The sequence below is a fragment of the Dendropsophus ebraccatus genome, chromosome 2, assembly GCF_027789765.1.
Source record: "Dendropsophus ebraccatus isolate aDenEbr1 chromosome 2, aDenEbr1.pat, whole genome shotgun sequence".
NCBI lineage: Eukaryota > Metazoa > Chordata > Amphibia > Anura > Hylidae > Dendropsophus > Dendropsophus ebraccatus.
In genome coordinates, this window is record NC_091455.1 from 384,052 (window position 1) to 408,798 (window position 24,747).

At 44.5% G+C, this 24,747-nt stretch overlaps 1 protein-coding gene and 1 long non-coding RNA gene across 8 annotated transcripts in view; both read right to left on the reverse strand.

The window, feature by feature from the left end:
* The window catches only part of WDR97 (WD repeat domain 97), a 194,459-nt gene extending 179,017 nt beyond the window's left edge, over window positions 1-15,442 (reverse strand). For all 7 annotated transcript variants that reach the window (XM_069959750.1, XM_069959752.1, XM_069959751.1 and 4 more), the window contains exon 1: window positions 15,376-15,442. In XM_069959750.1, coding sequence (XP_069815851.1) covers window positions 15,376-15,423 — 48 coding nt within the window. In that variant the 5' untranslated portion in view covers window positions 15,424-15,442. The remainder of the gene's footprint in view (window positions 1-15,375) is intronic.
* Window positions 15,443-17,763: 2,321 nt separating this feature from the next.
* Window positions 17,764-24,747, reverse strand: part of LOC138784245 (uncharacterized) — a 62,454-nt gene continuing 55,470 nt past the window's right edge. The window contains exons 2-3 of the long non-coding RNA XR_011361792.1: window positions 20,202-20,256; window positions 17,764-17,911 (exon numbers count right to left, since the gene is read on the reverse strand). This is a non-coding gene — a long non-coding RNA (uncharacterized lncRNA). The remainder of the gene's footprint in view (window positions 17,912-20,201; window positions 20,257-24,747) is intronic.

Sequence of the window (24,747 nt, forward strand, 5' to 3'; positions counted from 1 at the left end):
ACGTAGCCATGTGTCACTATTACACGTAGCCATGTATCACTATTACAAGCAGCCATGTATCACTATTACACGTAGCCATGTATCACTATTACACGTAGCCATGTATTACTATTACACGTAGTATCACTATTACACGTAGCCATGTGTCACTATTACACGTAGCCATGTATCACTAATACACGTAGCCATGTGTCACTATTACACGTAGCCATGTATCACTATTACACGTAGTTATGTGTCACTATTACACGTAGCCATGTTTCACTAATACACGTAGTTATGTGTCACTATAACACGTAGCCATGTGTCACTATTACACGTAGCCATGTATCACTATTACACGTAGCCATGTGTCACTATTACACGTAGCCATGTATCACTATTACACGTAGCCATGTATCACTACTACACGTAGCCATGTATCACTATTACACGTAGTATCACTATTACACGTAGCCATGTATCACTATTACACGTAGCCATGTATCACTATTACACGGAGCCATGTGTCACTATTACACGTAGCCATGTATCACTATTACAAGTAAACATGTGTCACTATTACACGTAGCCATGTATCACTATTACACGTAGCCATGTATCACTATTACACGTAGTATCACTATTACACGTAGCCATGTATCACTATTACACGTAGTATCACTATTACACGTAGCCATGTGTCACTATTACACGTAGTATCACTATTACACGTAGCCATGTATCACTATTACACGTAGTATCACTATTACACGTAGCCATGTGTCACTATTACACGTAGTATCACTATTACACGTAGCCATGTATCACTATTACACGTAGCCATGTATCACTATTACACATAGCCATGTGTCACTATTACACGTAGCCATGTGTCACTATTACACGTAGCCATGTATCACTATTACACGTAGCCATGTGTCACTATTACACATAGCCATGCGTCACTATTACACGTAGCCATGCGTCACTATTACACGTAGCCATGCATCACTATAACACGTAGCCATGTATCACTATTACACGTAGCCATGTATCACTATTACACGTAGCCATGTGTCACTATTACACATAGCCATGCGTCACTATTACACGTAGCCATGCGTCACTATTACACATGGCCATGTATCACTATTACACGTAGCCATGTATCACTATTACACGTAGCCATGTGTCACTATTACACGTAGCCATGTATCACTATTACACGTAAACATGTATCACTATTACACGTAGCCATGTATCACTATTACACGTAGCCACGTATCACTATTACACATAGCCATGTGTCACTATTACACGTAGCCATATATCACTATTACACGTAGCCATGTATCACTATTACACGTAGCCATGTATCACTATTACACGTAGCCATGTATCACTATTACACGTAGCCATGTGTCACTATTACACGTAGCCATGTATCACTATTACACGGAGCCACGTATCACTATTACACGTAGCCATGTATCACTATTACACGTAGCCATGTATCACTATTACACGTAGCCATGTATCACTATTACACGTAGCCACGTATCACTATTACACATAGCCATGTGTCACTATTACACATAGCCATGTATCACTATTACACGTAGCCATGTATCACTATTACACGTAGCCATGTGTCACTATTACACGTAGCCATGTATCACTATTACACGTAGCCATGTATCACTACTACACGTAGCCATGTATCACTATTACACGTAGTATCACTATTACACGTAGCCATGTGTCACTATTACACGTAGCCATGTATCACTATTACAAGTAGCCATGTATCACTATTACACGGAGCCATGTGTCACTATTACACGTAGCCATGTATCACTACTACACGTAGCCATGTATCACTATTACACGTAGTATCACTATTACACGTAGCCATGTATCACTATTACATGTACCCATGTGTCACTATTACACGTAGCCATGTATCACTATTACACGTAGTATCACTATTACACGTAGCCATGTATCACTATTACACGTAGCCATGTATCACTATTACACGCAGCCATGTATCACTATTACACGGAGCCATGTGTCACTATTACACGTAGCCATGTATCACTATTACAAGTAAACATGTGTCACTATTACACGTAGCCATGTATCACTATTACACGTAGCCATGTATCACTATTACACGTAGCCATGTATCACTATTACACATAGCCATGTGTCACTATTACACGTAGCCATGTGTCACTATTACACGTAGCCATGTATCACTATTACACGTAGCCATGTGTCACTATTACACATAGCCATGCGTCACTATTACACGTAGCCATGCGTCACTATTACACGTAGCCATGCATCACTATAACACGTAGTATCACTATTACACGTAGCCATGTATCACTATTACACGTAGCCATGTGTCACTATTACACGTAGCCATGTATCACTATTACACGTAGCCATGTATCACTATTACACGTAGCCATGTGTCACTATTACACATAGCCATGCGTCACTATTACACGTAGCCATGCGTCACTATTACACATGGCCATGTATCACTATTACACGTAGCCATGTATCACAATTACACGTAGCCATGTGTCACTATTACACGTAGCCATGTATCACTATTACACGTAGCCATGTGTCACTATTACACGTAGCCATGTGTCACTATTACACGTAGCCATGTATCACTAATACACGTAGCCATGTGTCACTATTACACGTAGCCATGTATCACTATTACACGGAGCCACGTATCACTATTACACGGAGCCATGTATCACTATTACACGTAGCCATGTATCACTATTACACGTAGCCATGTATCACTATTACACGTAGCCATGTATCACTATTACACGTAGCCACGTATCACTATTACACACAGCCATGTGTCACTATTACACGTAGCCATGTATCACTATTACACGTAGCCATGTGTCACTATTACACGTAGTATCACTATTACACGTAGCCATGTGTCACTATTACACGTAGCCATGTATCACTATTACACGTAGCCATGTGTCACTATTACACGTAGCCATGTGTCACTATTACACGTAGCCATGTATCACTATTACACGTAGCCATGTATCACTATTACACGTAGCCATGTATCACTATTACACGTAGCCATGTGTCACTATTACACATGGCCATGTATCACTATTACACGTTGCCATGTGTCACTATTACACATAGCCATGTGTCACTATTACACGTAGCCATGTATCACTATTACACATAGTATCACTATTACCTGTAAAAGTGTATCACTATTACACGTAGCCATGTATCACTATTACACGTAGCCATGTATCACAATTACACGTAGCCATGTGTCACTATTACACGTAGCCATGTGTCACTATTACACGTAGTATCACTATTACACATGGCCATGTATCACTATTACACGTAGCCATGTGTCACTATTACACGTAGCCATGTATCACTATTACACGTAGTATCACTATTACACGTAGCCATGTATCGCTATTACACGTAGCCATGTATCACTATTACACGTAGCCATGTATCACTATTACACGTAGCCATGTATCACTATTACACGTAGTATCACTATTACCCGTAGCCGTGTATCACTATTACACGTAGCCATGTATCACTATTACACGTAGCCATGTGTCACTATTACACGTAGTATCACTATTACACGTAGCCATGTATCACTATTACACGTAGTATCACAATTACCCGTAGCCGTATATCACTATTACACGTAGCCATGTATCACTATTACACGTAGCCATGTATCACTATTACACGTAGCCATGTATCACTATTACACGTAGCCATGTATCACTATTACACGTAGTATCACTATTACACGTAGCCATGTATCACTATTACACGTAGCCATGTGTCACTATTACACGTAGCCATGTATCACTATTACACGTAGTATCACTATTACACGTAGCCATGTATCACTATTACACGTAGCCATGTGTCACTATTACACGTAGCCATGTATCACTATTACACATAGTATCACTATTACTCGTAGCCATGTATCACTATTACACGTAGCCATGTATCACTATTACACGTAGCCATGTATCACTATTACACGTAGCCATGTGTCACTATTACACGTAGCCATGTATCACTATTACACGTAGCCATGTATCACTATTACACGTAGTATCACTATTACACGTAGCCATGTGTCACTATTACACGTAGCCATGTATCACTATTACACATAGTATCACTATTACTCGTAGCCATGTATCACTATTACACGTAGCCATGTATCACTATTACACGTAGCCATGTATCACTATTACACGTAGCCATGTATCACTATTACACGTAGCCATGTATCACTATTACACGTAGCCATGTGTCACTATTACACGTAGCCATGTATCACTATTACACGTAGCCATGTATCACTATTACACGTAGCCATGTATCACTATTACACGTAGCCATGTATCACTATTACACGTAGCCATGTATCACTATTACACGTAGCCATGTATCACTATTTCATGTAACAATGTATCACTATTACACGTAGCCATGTGTCACTATTACACGTAGCCATGTATCACTATTACACGTAGTATCACTATTACACGTAGCCATGTATCGCTATTACACGTAGCCATGTATCACTATTACACGTAGCCATGTATCACTATTACACGTAGCCATGTATCACTATTACACGTAGTATCACTATTACCCGTAGCCGTGTATCACTATTACACGTAGCCATGTATCACTATTACACGTAGCCATGTGTCACTATTACACGTAGTCATGTATCACTATTACACATGGCCATGTATCACTATTACACGTAGTATCACTATTACACGTAGCCATGTATCACTATTACACGTAGTATCACAATTACCCGTAGCCGTATATCACTATTACACGTAGCCATGTATCACTATTACACGTAGCCATGTATCACTATTACACGTAGCCATGTATCACTATTACACGTAGCCATGTATCACTATTACACGTAGTATCACTATTACACGTAGCCATGTATCACTATTACACGTAGCCATGTGTCACTATTACACGTAGCCATGTATCACTATTACACGTAGTATCACTATTACACGTAGCCATGTATCACTATTACACGTAGCCATGTGTCACTATTACACGTAGCCATGTATCACTATTACACATAGTATCACTATTACTCGTAGCCATGTATCACTATTACACGTAGCCATGTATCACTATTACACGTAGCCATGTATCACTATTACACGTAGCCATGTATCACTATTACACGTAGCCATGTATCACTATTACACGTAGCCATGTATCACTATTACACGTAGCCATGTATCACTATTACACGGAGCCATGTATCACTATTTCATGTAACAATGTATCACTATTACATGTAGCCATGTATCACTATTACACGTAGCCATGTGTCACTATTACACGTAGCCATGTATCACTATTACACGTAGCCATGTGTCACTATTACCCGTAGCCATGTGTCACTATTACCCGTAGCCATGTGTCACTATTACACGTAGCCATATATCACTATTACACGTAGCCATGTATCACTATTACACGTAGCCATGTGTCACTATTACACGTAGCCATGTGTCACTATTACACGTAGCCATGTATCACTATTACACGTAGCCATGTGTCACTATTACACGTAGCCATGTGTCACCATTACACGTAGCCATGTATCACTATTACACGTAGCCATGTGTCACTATTACCCGTAGCCATGTGTCACTATTACCCGTAGCCATGTGTCACTATTACACGTAGCCATATATCACTATTACACGTAGCCATGTATCACTATTACACGTAGCCATGTGTCACTATTACACGTAGCCATGTGTCACTATTACACGTAGCCATGTGTCACTATTACACATAGCCATGTATCACTATTACACGCAGCCATCTATCACTATTACACGTAGCCATGTATCACTATTACACGTAGTATCACTATTACCCGTAGCCGTGTATCACTATTACACGTAGCTATGTATCACTATTACACGTAGCCATGTATCACTATTACACGTAGCCATGTATCACTATTACACGTAGCCATGTATCACTATTACACGTAGTATCACTATTACACGTAGCCATGTATCACTATTACACGGAGCCATGTATCACTATTACACGTAGCCATGTATCACTATTATACGTAGCCATGCATCACTATTACACGCAGCCATGTATCGCTATTACACGTAGCCATGTATCACTATTACACGTAGTATCACTATTACCCGTAGCCGTGTATCACTATTACACGTAGCTATGTATCACTATTACACGTAGCCATGTATCACTATTACACGTAGCCATGTATCACTATTACACGTAGTATCACTATTACCCGTAGCCGTGTATCACTATTACACGTAGCTATGTATCACTATTACACGTAGCCATGTATCACTATTACACGTAGTATCACTATTACACGTAGCCATGTATCACTATTACACGTAGCCATGTATCACTATTACCCGTAGCCATGTATCACTATTACACGTAGCCATGTATCACTATTACACGTAGCCATGTATCACTATTACACGTAGCCATGTATCACTATTACACGTAGCCATGTATCACTATTACACGTAGCCATGTATCACTATTACACGTAGCCATGTTTCCCTATACGTCCTCAGCAGCAGCACAAATGGGGAAGATCCTATCTTCCTGCAATGGTAGGACAGATGGTACTAATAAAAGATTGATTAGGAGCCCTATAAGAAGGCCATACAGACCCCTCCTCCTTGTGTTTTTTTCTGTCCTCCTGTGGGACAGGTGGTAGGAGAGGGAAGCAGGCTCAGGCCTATGTTTGTGTCTGACTTTCCTTTCCAAAGATTCTTCCTTTCCACATGGTCGTGTGGAGAGGGGAAATTTATAGAAATGTTGTTTTTCCTGCTCTGCTGTATCAGAGAGGAGATTATTTACTTTTTAGTAGAGTTATCGCTCAGCTTCTCTGCTGTATGGAGCCGCTGTGTGAGGAAAGCCAGGAAGCTGCTGCAGTAAGTATCATGGTGCTGCCAGATCTGTGTCCTCACCTGGGCGGCTGCTGCAGTAAGTATCATGGTGCTGCCAGATCTGTGTCCTCACCTGGGCGGCTGCTGCAGTAAGTATCATGGTGCTGCCAGATCTGTGTCCTCACCTGGGCGGCTGCTGCAGTAAGTATCATGGTGCTGCCAGATCTGTGTCCTCACCTGGGCGGCTGCTGCTGCAGTAAGTATCATGGTGCTGCCAGATCTGTGTCCTCACCTGGGCGGCTGCTGCAGTAAGTATCATGGTGCTGCCAGATCTGTGTCCTCACCTGGGCGGCTGCTGCAGTAAGTATCATGGTGCTGCCAGACCTGTGTCCTCACCTGGGCGGCTGCTAATGTTTCTTGATACTTCAGCAAGGTAAGATATGCTGTTTTTTCTTTTGAGCTGGAAGCCTGGCATGTGTGTCAGGAGGATTATTGGAGATATATATATATATATATGTGTGTGTGTTGTATTCGGCTTTTACGCCTCAAATGTTTCGTTTCAATGTCTTTCACTTTTTTTAACATTGGTTGTGCAAGTCCTGTTAGACTGCTTCTCTATATGAGTGACCTATGTGACTATAGTGTGTACATGAACACAGCTTTAGAGCTGCTAGTTGGGTATTAGTACACCTGCTGTCTCGTTATTTTCTCCAGTACTGCTACAATGAAGCTATGAAACTGTGTATGTGTGTGAACACAACCCTAGAGCTGCTAATTGTGTACACCTGTTGCCTCATTACTTTCTATAGTACTGCCATCAGATGATGCAGTGAAGCTATAAAACTGTGTGCACACAACCCTAGAGCTGCTAGTTGTGCAGTGTGCACACCTGCAGCCTGATTACTTGCTATAGTACTGCTACCAGATGATTCAGTGAAGCTCTGAAACTGTATGTGAACACAGCCCTAGAGCTGCTAATTGTGTACACCTGTTGCCTCATTACTTTCTATAGTACTGCCATCGGATGATGCAGTGAAGCTATAAAACTGTGTGTTTGTGTGTGCACACAACCCTAGAGCTGCTATTTCTGCATTGTGAACACCTGCTGCCTAATTACTTTCTATAGTACTGCTACCAGATGATGCAGTGAAACTGTGTGTGTGAACACAGCCTTAGAATTGTAGTTGTGTAGTGTGTATACCTGCGGTCTGATTACTTTCCAGTATTTCTATCAGATGATACAATGAAGCTATAAAACTGTGTATGAACACAGCCTTAGAGTTATTGTGTAGTGGTAGATACACCTCCTGTCTAATAATTTTCACTAATACTGCTAACAGATGATGCAGTCACCCTATGGAGCATCTGTGTGCTACTCCAGTGCTGCCATTTAAGAATGCAGTGAAGCTACTGTGTGTGAACACGGCCTTAGAATTGTTAGTTGTATACTATACACCTGCTGTCTATTTACTTTCACTATACTGCTATCAGATGATATAGTGATCATGTGGACCTTCTGTGTGCTGACATTTAAGAATGCAGTGAAGCTACTGTGTGTGAACACTGCCTTAGAATTTAGTTGTGTACTATGTACACCTGCTGGTTAATTACCTTCACTAATACTGCTATCAGATTATGGTTATCATGTGGAGCTTCTGTGTGCTGCTATTTAAGAATGCAGTGAAGTTATGAAGCCACTGTGTGTGAACATTGCCTTAGAATTGTAGTGTACTGTGTAACACCTGCTGTCTGATTTCTTTCACTATACTGCTATCAGATGATGCAGTGCCCTATGAAGCTACTGTGTGTGAACACAGCCTTAGAGTTGCTAGTTGTACAGTGATAGTGATACATCTATCTAATTACTTTCCCTAATACTGCTATCAGATTATATAGCTATCTGATTACTTTCCCTAATACTGCTATCAGATTATATAGTGACCATATGGAGCTATGTGTGTGAGCACGGCCTTACAGCTGCTGGATGTGTACTGGATACACCTGCTATCTGATTACTTTCCCTAATACCGCCATCAGATGATGCAGTGATTCTATGGAGCTTTTTTGCGCTGCTCCAGTGCTGCTATTTAAGAATGCAGTAAAGCTACTGTGTGTGAACATGACCTTAGGATTGTAGATGTGTACTATCTGATTAGTACTGTTATCAGATAATGCAGTGATGTATGAAGCTACATCCTTAGAGATGCTGGATGTGTACTGTGTATACCTGCAGTTTAATTACTCTGTAATACTGTGTACACCTGCTGTCTAGTTACACTCTGTAATACTGTGTACACCTGCTGTCTAGTTACACTCTGTAATACTGATATCAGATGATGCAGTGACCCTATGGAGCTTCTGTGTACTGAAGGATGCAGTAAAGCTATGAAGCTGCTATGTGTGAACACAGCCTTAGGATTGCTGGTTGCATATTCAGTGCACCTGTGTGTCTGTTCCAGGCACTCTGCACTAGTCTGTTAGTCGGCACAATTTCCATCCTTGGATGTAGCAGGATTCTGGTAACAGAACTTCTGGGGAAAAAGCTTTCTCGGCATACAGATCCTGCAAGATTCGACTTTCAGGTGGCAGGGAATTCATTTGTGGATTGCAACTTTTTCTCAGAAGAGACAATGACTGCTTAAGATTTTACATCTGAATGATAATCTACAGGCTGAACTGGATGGAGTCCGAGGTCATGGCTCCTTCAGACGCACAAAGACCTTGTTCAAAAAAAAAAAAATAAAAATTCTTAGTAATTTTCAAAAAATAAATAAATAAAAAATAAATAAATTAAATAAAATAAATAATTGTCTATATTACTATAGCTGAGCAGTATACTTGGCTGCCCGATCCCCACAGTTTGGAGACTGGTCCTTTGTTGTAAGGGGGCAGATGTTCACTCCAATATAAAGATAGTTGGATCTGTATTGGACATTCTCATGAAAGTCCTTTTTTTTTTTTTTTTTTTTCTTATGATCAGGTCCATTATCTGCCCCAGTCTAATAAGAAGAGAAGGAACTCCTACTTTTGTTCCACATTCCGTAGGAATTCTAGTACGGAAGGTAAAGGAAAGAATCCTGCACAAGAAGGACCAGACGTCTCGGAGGCCTTGGGGATGGGGACAAGAACTTGTGACTACGTCTTTTCTGACAATTTATTTCCATAATGAGAGAGGTCTGAACCAGTGTTATATGATAGAAAAGGCTGCCGTATTGAATTTTGATCTGTGGGTCCCTCCTAGAGGGAAGTTATCTGACCGTGTATACCTGTATACAGCCTCCTCTGAGGAAGGTGCTGTATGTGGGATCTATGATCTGTGGGTCCCTCCTAGAAGGATGTTTTCTGACCAGGTATACCTGCATGTACCTGTATACAGCCTCCTCTGAGAAGGCAGTTGTATGGAGGATTTATGCTCTGTAGTTCCCTCCTAGAAGAAGGACGTTATCTGGCCATGTATACCCGCATGTACCTGTATGGAGGATATATGATCACCTGACCATGTATACCCGCATGTACCTGTCTACAGACAAAAGCTGCATATTCCTTTACATCAAGACCCTTTGTACAAGGCAACTGGAATTCTTTTCAATTTACAGCCCTTCTGTCTGGAATCATCTCGGCTCCATCTACAGTCACCAAGCTGATGTCTATTGTACTTTGACTGTCTGAGAAAATTGAAGCTCATCATTGTTTCTGGCATGGAACAATTCCTAGGGAGGAGAATAGATCCCCAGTCTGTGACTTTCTTCCTCCAGAGAGATTACAGAAGTTGACACAAGTCGGGGTTCTCGGCACTCCCCAGTTGCTGTCACTTCATCTGATACCCTTGGGTCTTATGTCTACACTGGAAATAACACCCAGAGACAAGGATAGCTTTTTCCTGCTCAATGGCAGCAGTCTCCCAATGAAGTGGGTAGAGAAAACCATTGATGTATCAAGCAGTGGGGCGCGTGTATGAGTAACGGGCAAAGGAGCCTTAATCCCCATTAGAGATGTTGCTGGCATCCAACATATGAAGGGAATACTAGTCCACTCCAGCACATCAATCTATGGTAAGCTATCAGTATAAGATCAAACCGCATCTAGGATGGCGCTTATCCATCTTTATAGGGGCACTAACTCTGTAGTATTACTACTGGAGGCAGGGGCATTTATAGGGGCACTAGCAGCATTACTACTGGGGGCAGAGACATTTATAGGGGCACTAGCAGCATTACTACTGGGGGCAGAGACATTTATAGGGGCACTAGCAGCATTACTACTGGGGGCAGGGGCATTTATAGGGGCACTAGCAGCATTACTACTGGGGGCAGAGACATTTATAGGGGCACTAGCAGCATTACTACTGGAGGCAGGGGCATTTATAGGGGCACTAGCAGCATTACTACTGGAGGCAGGGGCATTTTGTCTGCTGGCAATCTATGCTGCGATGTAACCCTGTCGGAGGAACGGTCTCTGGACTAGAAGCTTACTGGTAAATCGCATGGAGGATAGACCTATTCCTATTCAAGGTTCAAATAGGGAAACCCTTTTTTCTCACTCCTAAAAAGCCCAGAGTCTTGCAGAATCTGAGACAAGGTTGGGCCTTGGTCGGCCTCATTTGCCCCTATTGACCCAAGAGGGCATGGTTCACGATGGTGAGCCCCCTGCCTAAGAATCTTCTGGGAAGTCTCCCAGTCTCCCCAGCTACTGACACAGAGTAGCAGAGATTACCCCCAGCGTCCCTGCCAGGTGGGGGCAGAGTCTAAAAATCTTGCAAGTAGCAAGTCTCTGGTTTCATGATGGCCTCTTATTATCTAAAAGCATGGCGCTAATTCCATAGGAATAATCTGGAGGCTTCTGTATAACCTCAGTTAATAACTCAAGAGGGCAGGCTTGTCCGAAGCTTGACTGCCATCAACAAGGTGGGAATTGATATGCTGTCAAAGTGGTGACCACTCTTCTGCAGTCCAGAGCCACAACTGCCTACAGAACCTACCTGAAGGTAAAGAAGATGAAGCCTGGTGGGTGAAAGTCTCTGCCACATCTCCATTGTTACAATCCATTACTCCTGCCAACACGGGAGAGAAGGAGCTTCATCCCTTAGATGTGGGAAGGGCTTGGAGCATGGATATTGAACGGGCAAACTCCTTCAGGAAATCTAACCACTTGGTTTTATCCTTTGCAGGGAAAAACAAAGGATGCGAGTCATCCAAAGCTTCTCTGTCCAGATGGATAAGGGAAGTCATCTCCATATGCTACCAAGAAGCGGGATTACAGGTACCTGGTGCAATCAAGGCACATTCAATGAGGGCAATATCATCCACATGGGCTGGAAAAAGATCTGTACCCTTGGAACAAATATGCAGGACTGCTTCATGGTCGTCCGTCAATGCCTTTGTCAAGCACTATAGACTAGATATTCACGAGTCAACCAGTTTTTGGCTCAGCCATTCTGTCTTCTGTAATGTAATGGCCCTCCCTAGTCTGTTTTCATTGCTTGCTATATCCCCATTTGTGCTGCTGCTGAGGACGTATAGGGAAAGGATAATTTTTTACTCACCGTAAATTTTCTTTCCTGTAGTCCGAAGCAGCAGCACAGACTTCCCGCCCTGATTTAAACAAACTATTATTTATGCAGCATACCTTGATTGTTTTAATGCCTTATTAACTAAGATTTTATTATGAATTTTTAATTTTTGTCGTTAGAATTGACACAAGGAGGAGGGGTCTGTATGGCCTTCTTATAGGGCTCCTAATCAATCTTTTATTAGTACCATCTGTCCTACCATTGCAGGAAGATAGGATCTTCCCCCCATTTGTGCTGCTGCTTCGGACTACAGGAAAGAAAATTTACGGTGAGTAAAAAATTATCCTATCACTATTACACGTAGCCATGTATCACTATTTCATGTAACAATGTATCACTATTACACGCAGCCATGTATCACTATTTCATGTAACAATGTATCACTATTACACGCAGCCATGTATCACTATTACACGTAGCCATGTGTCACTATTACACGTAGTATCACTATTACACGTAGCCATGTATCACTATTTCATGTAACAATGTATCACTATTACACGTAGCCATGTATCACTATTACACGCAGCCATATGTCACTATTACACAGAGCCATGTATCACTATTACACTGAGCCATGTATCACTATTACACTGAGCCATGTATCACTAATACACGTAGTTATGTGTCACTATTACACGTAGCCATGTATCACTATTACACGTAGCCATGTATCACTATTACACGTAGCCATGTATCACTATTACACGTAGCCATGTATCACTATTACACATAGCCATGTATCACTATTACACGTAGCCATGTATCACTATTACACGTAGTATCACTATTACACGTAGCCATGTGTCACTATTACACGTAGCCATGTATCACTATTACACATAGTATCACTATTACACGTAGCCATGTGTCACTATTACTCGTAGCCATGTATCACTATTACTCGTAGCCATGTATCACTATTACACGTAGCCATGTATCACTATTACACGTAGCCATGTATCACTATTACACGTAGCCATGTATCACTATTACACGTAGCCATGTATCACTATTACACGTAGCCATGTATCACTATTACACGTAGCCATGTGTCACTATTACACGTAGCCATGTATCACTATTACACGTAGCCATGTGTCACTATTACACGTAGCCATGTATCACTATTACACGTAGCCATGTGTCACTATTACACGGAGCCATGTGTCACTATTACACGTAGCCATGTGTCACTATTACACGTAGTATCACTATTACACGTAGCCATGTATCACTATTACACGTAGCCATGTGTCACTATTACACGTAGTATCACTATTACACGTAGCCATGTGTCACTATTACACGTAGCCATGTATCACTATTACACGTAGCCATGTGTCACTATTACACGTAGTATCACTATTACACGTAGCCATGTGTCACTATTACACGTAGTATCACTATTACACGTAGCCATGTGTCGCTATTACACGTAGCCATGTGTCGCTATTACACGGAGCCATGTGTCGCTATTACACGGAGCCATGTGTCGCTATTACACGGAGCCATGTGTCGCTATTACACGGAGCCATGTGTCGCTATTACACGGAGCCATGTGTCGCTATTACACGGAGCCATGTGTCGCTATTACACGGAGCCATGTGTCGCTATTACACGGAGCCATGTGTCGCTATTACACGGAGCCATGTGTCGCTATTACACGGAGCCATGTGTCGCTATTACACGGAGCCATGTGTCGCTATTACACGGAGCCATGTGTCGCTATTACACGGAGCCATGTGTCGCTATTACACGGAGCCATGTGTCGCTATTACACGGAGCCATGTGTCGCTATTACACGGAGCCATGTGTCGCTATTACACGGAGCCATGTGTCGCTATTACACGGAGCCATGTGTCGCTATTACACGGAGCCATGTGTCGCTATTACACGGAGCCATGTGTCGCTATTACACGGAGCCATGTGTCGCTATTACACGGAGCCATGTGTCGCTATTACACGGAGCCATGTGTCGCTATTACACGGAGCCATGTGTCGCTATTACACGGAGCCATGTGTCGCTATTACACGGAGCCATGTGTCGCTATTACACGGAGCCATGTGTCGCTATTACACGGAGCCATGTGTCGCTATTACACGGAGCCATGTGTCGCTATTACACGGAGCCATGTGTCGCTATTACACGGAGCCATGTGTCGCTATTACACGGAGCCATGTGTCGCTATTACACGGAGCCATGTGTCGCTATTACACGGAGCCATGTGTCGCTATTACACGGAGCCATGTGTCGCTATTACACGGAGCCATGTGTCGCTATTACACGGAGCCATGTGTCGCTATTACACGGAGCCATGTGTCGCTATTACACGGAGCCATGTGTCGCTATTACACGGAGCCATGTGTCGCTATTACACGGAGCCATGTGTCGCTATTACACGGAGCCATGTGTCGCTATTACACGGAGCCATGTGTCGCTATTACACGTAGTATCACTATTACACGTAGCATCACTATTACCCGTAGCCATGTATCACTATTACACGTAGCATCACTATTACACGTAGCCATGTATCACTATTACACGTAGCATCACTATTACACGTAGCCATGTATCACTATTACACGTAGCATCACTATTACACGTAGCCATGTATCACTATTACACGTAGCATCACTATTACACGTAGCCATGTATCACTATTACACGTAGCATCACTATTACACGTAGCCATGTATCACTACTACACGTAGTATCACTATTACCCGTAGCCATGTATCACTATTATGTGACCCCCCCCCCTTATTATCTATATATTGCGCTGTGTCTGGACTCACCTTATATCTGGCTCTCTCATGGTACAAGAGCTGCAGATATCTCTCCATGGCTTCCCTTCTCGTCTCCTTGCTGGCTACGTGTAATAGTGATACATGGCTACGTGTAATAGTGACACATGGCTACGTGTAATAGTGACACATGGCTACGTGTAATAGGGACACATGGCTACGTGTAATAGGGACACATGGCTACGTGTAATAGGGACACATGGCTACGTGTAATAGTGACACATGGCTACGTGTAATAGGGACACATGGCTACGTGTAATAGGGACACATGGCTACGTGTAATAGTGACACATGGCTCCGTGTAATAGTGATACATGGCTACGTGTAATAGTGACACATGGCTACGTGTAATAGTGATACTACGTGTAATAGTGACACATGGCTACGTGTAATAGTGATACTACGTGTAATAGTGATACTACGTGTAATAGTGATACTACGTGTAATAGTGATACTACGTGTAATAGTGATACTAAAGTGTAATAGTGATACTACGTGTAATAGTGATACTACGTGTAATAGTGACACATGGCTACTTGTAATAGTGATACATGGCTCAGTGTAATAGTGATACATGGCTACGTGTAATAGTGATACTATGTGTAATAGTGATACATGGCTCCGTGTAATAGTGATACTATGTGTAATAGTGACACATGGCTCCGTGTAATAGTGACACATGGCTACGTGTAATAGTGATACATGGCTACGTGTAATAGTGATACATGGCTACGTGTAATAGTGACACATGGCTACGTGTAATAGTGATACATGGCTACGTGTAATGATACATGGCTACGTGTAATAGTGACACATGGCTCTGTGTAATAGTGACACATGGCTCTGTGTAATAGTGACACATGGCTCTGTGTAATAGTGACACATGGCTCTGTGTAATAGTGACACATGGCTCTGTGTAATAGTGACACATGGCTCTGTGTAATAGTGACACATGGCTCTGTGTAATAGTGACACATGGCTCTGTGTAATAGTGACACATGGCTCTGTGTAATAGTGACACATGGCTCCGTGTAATAGTGACACATGGCTACGTGTAATAGTGACACATGGCTACGTGTAATAGTGATACTATCACTATTACACGTAGCCATGTGTCACTATTACACGTAGCCATGTATCACGTAGCCATGTATCACTATTACACGTAGCCATGTATCACTATTACACGTAGCCATGTATCACTATTACACGTAGCCATGTATCACTATTACACGTAGCCATGTATCACTATTACACGTAGCCATGTATCACTATTACACGTAGCCATGTATCACTATTACACGTAGCCATGTATCACTATTACACGTAGCCATGTTTCACTATTACACGTAGCCATGTTTCACTATTACACGTAGCCATGTATCACTATTACACGTAGCCATGTTTCACTATTACACGGAGCCATGTGTCACTATTACACGGAGCCATGTGTCACTATTACACGGAGCCATGTGTCACTATTACACGGAGCCATGTGTCACTATTACACGGAGCCATGTGTCACTATTACACGGAGCCATGTGTCACTATTACACGGAGCCATGTATCACTATTACACGGAGCCATGTATCACTATTACACGGAGCCATGTATCACTATTACACGGAGCCATGTATCACTATTACACGGAGCCATGTATCACTATTACACGGAGCCATGTATCACTATTACACGGAGCCATGTATCACTATTACACGGAGCCATGTATCACTATTACACGGAGCCATGTATCACTATTACACATGGCCATGTATCACTATTACACGTAGCCATGTATCACTTTTACACAGAGCCATGTATCACTTTTACACGTAGCCATGTATCACTATTACACAGAGCCATGTATCACTATTACACGTAGTATCACTATTACACATGGCCATGTATCACTATTACACGTAGCCATGTATCACTATTACACGTAGCCATGTGTCACTATTACACGTAGCCATGTGTCACTATTACACGTAGCCATGTGTCACTATTACACGTAGCCATGTGTCACTATTACACGTAGCCATGTGTCACTATTACACGTAGCCATGTGTCACTATTACACGTAGCCATGTGTCACTATTACCCGTAGCCATGTATCACTATTACACGTAGCCAAGTATCACTATTACACGTAGCCAAGTATCACTATTACACGTAGTATCACTATTACCCGTAGCCATGTGTCACTATTACCCGTAGCCATGTGTCACTATTACACGTAGCCATGTGTCACTATTACACGTAGCCATGTGTCACTATTACACGTAGTATCACTATTACCCGTAGCCATGTATCACTATTATGTGACCCCCCCCCCCTTATTATCTATATATTGCGCTGTGTCTGGACTCACCTTATATCTGGCTCTCTCATGGTACAAGAGCTGCAGATATCTCTCCATGGCTTCCCTTCTCGTCTCCTTGCTGCCCTTTATCCTCTTGTTGGATCTCAGTTTTCCTGTTATGATAAGATGAAGCTCCTGATCCCTGCTGTGTAATAACAAACATTCCTGCAAATATATAAAGTATAGCAGTATAAAGCATGGCTGTCAACTCACACACTCCCCCTTCATGTTCCTTCCTGTACCATCCCTCTTCTTGTACCCTTCCTGTCCTTGTACTATCTACCTCCTCCATCTTGTACATCCTCTTCCTTAAAGCATCACCTTCCCGCATACCCTCCCCCTCCTTGTACCATCTTTCTCCCTCTTCTCCCTCTCCTCACTGTACCCTCCCCCTCCTTGTACCATCTTTCTCCCTCTTCTCCCTCTCCTCACTGTACCCTGCCCCTCCTTGTACCATCTTTCTCCCTCTCCTCACTGTACCCTGCCCCTCCTTGTACCATCTTTCTCCCTCTCCTCACTGTACCCTCCCCCTCCTTGTACCATCTTTCTCCCTCTCCTCACTGTACCCTCCCCCTCCTTGTACCATCTTTCTCCCTCTCCTTACTGTACCCTCCCCCTCCTTGTACCATCTTTCTCCCTGTTCTCCCTCTCCTCACTGTACCCTGCCCCTCCTTGTACCATCTTTCTCCCTCTCCTCACTGTACCCTCCCCCTCCTTGTACCATCTTTCTCCCTCTTCTCCCTCTCCTTACTGTACCCTCCCCCTCCTTGTACCATCTTTCTCCCTGTTCTCCCTCTCCTCACTGTACCCTGCCCCTCCTTGTACCATCTTTCTCCCTGTTCTCCCTCTCCTCACTGTACCCTGCCCCTCCTTGTACCATCTTTCTCCCTCTCCTCACTGTACCCTGCCCCTCCTTGTACCATCTTTCTCCCTGTTCTCCCTCTCCTCACTGTACCCTGCCCCTCCTTGTACCATCTTTCTCCCTCTCCTCACTGTACCCTGCCCCTCCTTGTACCATCTTTCTCCCTGTTCTCCCTCTCCTCACTGTACCCTGCCCCTCCTTGTACCATCTTTCTCCCTGTTCTCCCTCTCCTCACTGTACCCTGCCCCTCCTTGTACCATCTTTCTCCCTGTTCTCCCTCTCCTTACTGTACCCTCCCCTCCTTGTACCATCTTTCTCCCTCTTCTCCCTCTCCTCACTGTACCCTCCCCTCCTTGTACCATCTTTCTCCCTGTTCTCCCTCTCCTCACTGTACCCTGCCCCTCCTTGTACCATCTTTCTCCCTCTCCTCACTGTACCCTGCCCCTCCTTGTACCATCTTTCTCCCTGTTCTCCCTCTCCTCACTGTACCCTGCCCCTCCTTGTACCATCTTTCTCCCTCTCCTCACTGTACCCTGCCCCTCCTTGTACCATCTTTCTCCCTGTTCTCCCTCTCCTCACTGTACCCTGCCCCTCCTTGTACCATCTTTCTTCCTCTCCTCACTGTACCCTGCCCCTCCTTGTACCATCTTTCTCCCTGTTCTCCCTCTCCTTACTGTACCCTCCCCTCCTTGTACCATCTTTCTCCCTCTTCTCCCTCTCCTCACTGTACCCTCCCCTCCTTGTACCATCTTTCTCCCTGTTCTCCCTCTCCTCACTGTACCCTGCCCCTCCTTGTACCATCTTTCTCCCTCTCCTCACTGTACCCTGCCCCTCCTTGTACCATCTTTCTCCCTCTCCTCACTGTACCCTGCCCCTCCTTGTACCATCTTTCTCCCTCTTCTCCCTCTCCTCACTGTACCCTGCCCCTCCTTGTACCATCTTTCTCCCTCTCCTCACTGTACCCTGCCCCTCCTTGTACCATCTTTCTCCCTCTCCTCACTGTACCCTCCCCCTCCTTGTACCATCTTTCGCCCTCTTCTCCCTCTCCTCACTGTACCCTCCCCCTCCTTGTACCATCTTTCGCCCTCTTCTCCCTCTCCTCACTGTACCCTGCCCCTCCTTGTACCATCTTTCTCCCTCTTCTCCCTCTCCTCACTGTACCCTGCCCCTCCTTGTACCATCTTTCTCCCTCTTCTCCCTCTCCTCACTGTACCCTGCCCCTCCTTGTACCATCTTTCTCCCTCTTCTCCCTCTCCTCACTGTACCCTGCCCCTCCTTGTACCATCTTTCTCCCTCTTCTCCCTCTCCTCACTGTACCCTCCCCTCCTTGTACCATCTTTCTCCCTCTTCTCCCTCTCCTCACTGTACCCTGCCCCTCCTTGTACCATCTTTCTCCCTCTTCTCCCTCTCCTCACTGTACCCTGCCCCTCCTTGTACCATCTTTCTCTATCTTCTCCCTCTCCTCACTGTACCCTCCCCCTCCTTGTACCATCTTTCTCCCTCTTCTCCCTCTCCTCACTGTACCCTCCCCCTCCTTGTACCATCTTTCTCCCTCTTCTCCCTCTCCTCACTGTACCCTCCCCCTCCTTGTACCTCTTCTTTTTCTCCTGTTATCTCCGCACAATCATGAAGATACTCCATTGATCTCCTGCAATATAAAATATAGAGATGAGCTCTCTCCCCTTAGGCTCCATTCCATATGAGACCTGTGTCACACATTCTGCAGTTTTCTTTGGGGTGTCTGTAATTTTATAGGACGTTCAGTATCTTCTGTCCCCGAATCTGTGACCTCCGGCCACAAACAGGGCTCCCCCCCAGGGGGAAAGATGCCGCTATAAATGTCAGAATTGGGTCATAAAGGATGTGGCCAGATGTCAGGTGAGTCAGTCAGGAAAATGCCTTCAGGCTGTTTTATACTATGGCGGCCATGTATATACATTAGCAGCTCTGTAGAGCATAGACAGTATATAGCATACAGTACAGTATATACAGTATATAGCATATAATGTGCAGGATACACCCAGCATGATAGGTTTTATACTATGGCGGCCATGTATATACATTAGCAGCTCTGTAGAGCATAGACAGTATATAGCATACAGTACAGTATATACAGTATATAGCACACATAAAGAGTCTGTGAGGGATATAAAGTGGAATCTGATTGGTTGCCGGGGGGACAGTTTGAGGCCCCCTTCACACGTCCGGAAAAACCATCCGGATTTCCTATCAGGAAATCCGGACGGATTTCCGGACCCATAGACTTTAATTGGTCACGGACACCCTTCCGGATTTTTCCGGAAGGGTGTCCGTTCCGGAAAATATATCCGGAAAAAATAGGACATGTCCTATTTTTGTCCGGAATTCCGTTCCGGACGCCCCCATAGAAGGCTATGGGGGCGCAGGAATCACGGGCACTTTCCTGATGTACATCAGGAAAGTGCCCGTGATTCCGGATGATTGACAGCCCGCCGGCACCCCCGCTGCCCGAACGCCGCGCCGCCACCACCCAAGGGATCCCTGCACCCGGACATCAGCTGCCGCCGCCCGGTGACCCCGCAGCGCCGCATCGCATCACCCCGCCGCCGCCGCCCGATGACCCCGCGCCGTATCGCATCACGCCGCCGCCCGCTGACCCCGCATCGCATTACCCCGCCGCGCCGCATCGCCCCGCCGCCGTATCGCATCACCCCGCCGCTGCCGCCCGATGACCCCGCCGCCGCATGACATCACCCCGCCGATGACCCCGCCGCATCGCATCATCCCGCCGCCGCCGCCCGATGACCGCGCCGCATCGCATCACCCCGCCGCCACCCCGACCTCTGTTCCCCTCCCTCTCCGAGTCCACAGCAGCTTGCACCCGCCCGCCCGGGACTCCCACCAGCTGCCGCCGCTGTTCTTCCGCCGCCGACAGGTGAGATACACAGCCCTCCCCCCCCCAATACTAAAACTCCCAACATGTCCTGCTAACAGGCCATGATGGGAGTTGTACTTCTGCAGCCTGTGGCCATCTAGGTTGCAGAAGTACAACTCTCATCATGCCCCTGTTGGAAACACTTTTTTTTTACTCATCAGTAAATCCTGAAGGTTTTTCCTGATGATTTCCTGATGGTAAAAACGGATTACTGTCAGGAAATCCTGATACTATCCTGATGACATTTGAGGTCTCCTGATCAGGATTTCCTGACAGTAAAAACTGACACGGACGTGTGAATGGGGCCTGAGTGTACACCATGTCTGATAAATCTGCCCCTTCATAGTCCCCCTGTATATGACATGGTATGGATATAGAGAAATCATATAGAAATACTTTCCATATGTCTAACTAGAAAATGTAGCCGGTGCTGCCCGGGTATAAGTGTCAGTGTGTTAATTAGATTTGTTCTAAGGTGCCCATGAGGCCAAGCTAAAGATATTGTTTCATCTGAGTTAATCAGTGAAATTAGTGTATACCTGTAGTGCATAGTTGGAGGGGTTCTGTATACCCACATTGTATAGTTTTTAGGGGTCTCGCATATCTGTAGTGCATAGTTGGGGGGGCTGTATACCTATAGTGTATAGTTAAGGGAGGTCCTGTATACCTGCAGTGTACAGTTGGTGAAGGTCCTGTATACCTGTACTGTATAGTTCGGGGGTCCTGTATACCTGTAGTATATAGTTGGTGCTGTATACCTGTAATGTTTAGTTGGTGGAGGTCTTGTATACCTGATGTTTATAGTTTGAGGGTCCTTGATACCTGTAGTGTATAATTGGTGGAGGTCTTGTATACCTGTAGTATATAGTTCGGGGGTCCTGTATACCTGTAGTAAATAGTTTGAGGGTCCTGTATAACTATAGTATAGAGTTGGTGGAGGTCCTGTATACCTGTAGTGTATAGTTTGGGGTCCTATATACCTGTAGTATATAGCTGTTGGCGTTCCTGTATACCTGTAGTATATTTGGGGTCCTGTATACTTGTAGTATAGAGTTGGTGAAGGTGCTGTATACCTGTATTATAGAGTTGGTGTAGGTCCTGTATACCTGTAGCGTAAGGTTTTGAGGTCCTGTATACCTGTAGTGTATAGTTTGGGGTCCTATATACCTGTAGTATATAGTTGGTGGAGTTCCTGTATACCTGTAGTGTATAGTTTGGGGTCCTGTATACCTGTAGTATATAGTTGGTGGAGGTCCTGTATACCTGAAGTATATAGTTGGTGGAGGTCCTGTATACCTGTAGTATATAGTTTTGTGGAGGTCCCGTGCACTTGTAGTGTATAGTTTTGGGGTCCTGTATACCTGTAGTGTCCTGTATACCTGCAGGGTTGTATTTACCCGTATGGCAGTGTTATTCAGTCACAGTGTGTCTGTATTGGTCATGTCTGGTATAGGGGTGTTATCCAGTCACAGTATGGTGGTATTGGTCAGGACTGGTGTGGCGGTATTACCCAGTCACAGTTTGCCGGTATTGGTCAGGTCTGGTATGGCAGTGTTATCCAGTCACAGTATGGCGGTATTGGTCAGGTCTGGTATGACAGTGTTATCCAGCACAGTATGGCGGTATTGGTCAGGTCTGGTATGACAGTGTTATCCAGTCACAGTATGGCGGTATTGGTCAGGTCTGGTATGACAGTGTTATCCAGCACAGTATGGCGGTATTGGTCAGGTCTTATGACAGTGTTATCCAGTCACAGTATGGCGGTATTGGTCAAGTCTGGTGTGGTGGTGTTATCCATTCACAGTATGGCGGTATTGGTCAGGTCTGGTGTGGCGGTGTTACCCAGTCACAGTATGGCGGTATTGGTCAGGTCTGGTGTGGCAGTGTTATCCAGTCACAGTATGGCGGTATTGGTCAGGTCTGGTATGGAGGTGTTATCCAGTCACAGTATGGCGGTATTGGTCAGGTCTGGCAGTGTTATCCAGTCACAGTATGGCGGTATTGGTCAGGTCTGGTATGACAGTGTTATCCAGTCACAGTATGGCGGTATTGGTCAGGTCTGGTATGGCAGTGTTATCCAGCACAGTATGGCGGTATTGGTCAGGTCTGGTATGACAGTGTTATCCAGCACAGTATGGCGGTATTGGTCAGGTCTGGTATGGCAGTGTTATCCAGTCACAGTATGGCGGTATTGGTCAGGTCTGGTATGGCAGTGTTATCCAGCACACTATGGCGGTATTGGTCAGGTCTGGTATGACAGTGTTATCCAGCACAGTATGGCGGTATTGGTCAGGTCTGGTGTAGCAGTGTTACCCAGTCACAGTTTGGTATACCTGTAGTGCCCTGTATATACATGTACTGTATGGATGGAGTAGGGGGTCCTGTATATACATGTACTGTATGGATGGAGTAGGGGGGCCCTGTATGCATGTACTGTATAGATGGAGTAGGGGGTCCTGTATATACATGTACTGTATAGATGGAGTAGGGGGTCCTGTATATACATGTACTGTATAGATGGAGTAGGGGGCCCTGTATACATGTACTGTATAGATGGAGTAGGGGGTCCTGTATACATGTACTGTATAGATGGAGTAGGGGGTCCTGTATACATGTCCTGTATAGTTAGAGTAGGGGGTCCTGTATATACATGTACTGTATAGATGGAGTAGGGGGTCCTGTATATACATGTACTGTATAGATGGAGTAGGGGGTCCTGTATATACATGTACTGTATAGATGGAGTAGGAGGTCCTGTATATACATGTACTGTATAGATGGAGTAGGGGGTCCTGTATACATGTACTGAAAAGATGGAGTAGGGGGTCCTGTATATACATGTACTGTATAGATGGAGTAGGGGGTACTGTATACATGTACTGTATAGATGGAGTAGGGGGTACTGTATACATGTACTGTACAGATGGAGTAGGGGGCCCTGTATACCTGTACTGTATAGATGGAGTAGGGGGTCCTGTATATACATGTACTGTACAGATGGAGTAGGGGGCCCTGTATACATGTACTGTATAGATGGAGTAGGGGGCCCTGTATACCTGTACTGTATAGATGGAGTAGGGGGTCGGTCCTGTATATACATTTACTGTATAGATGGAGTAGGGGGTCCTGTATATACATGTACTGTATAGATGGAGTAGGGGGTCCTGTATATACATGTACTGTATAGATGGAGTAAGGGGTCCTGTATATACATGTACTGTATAG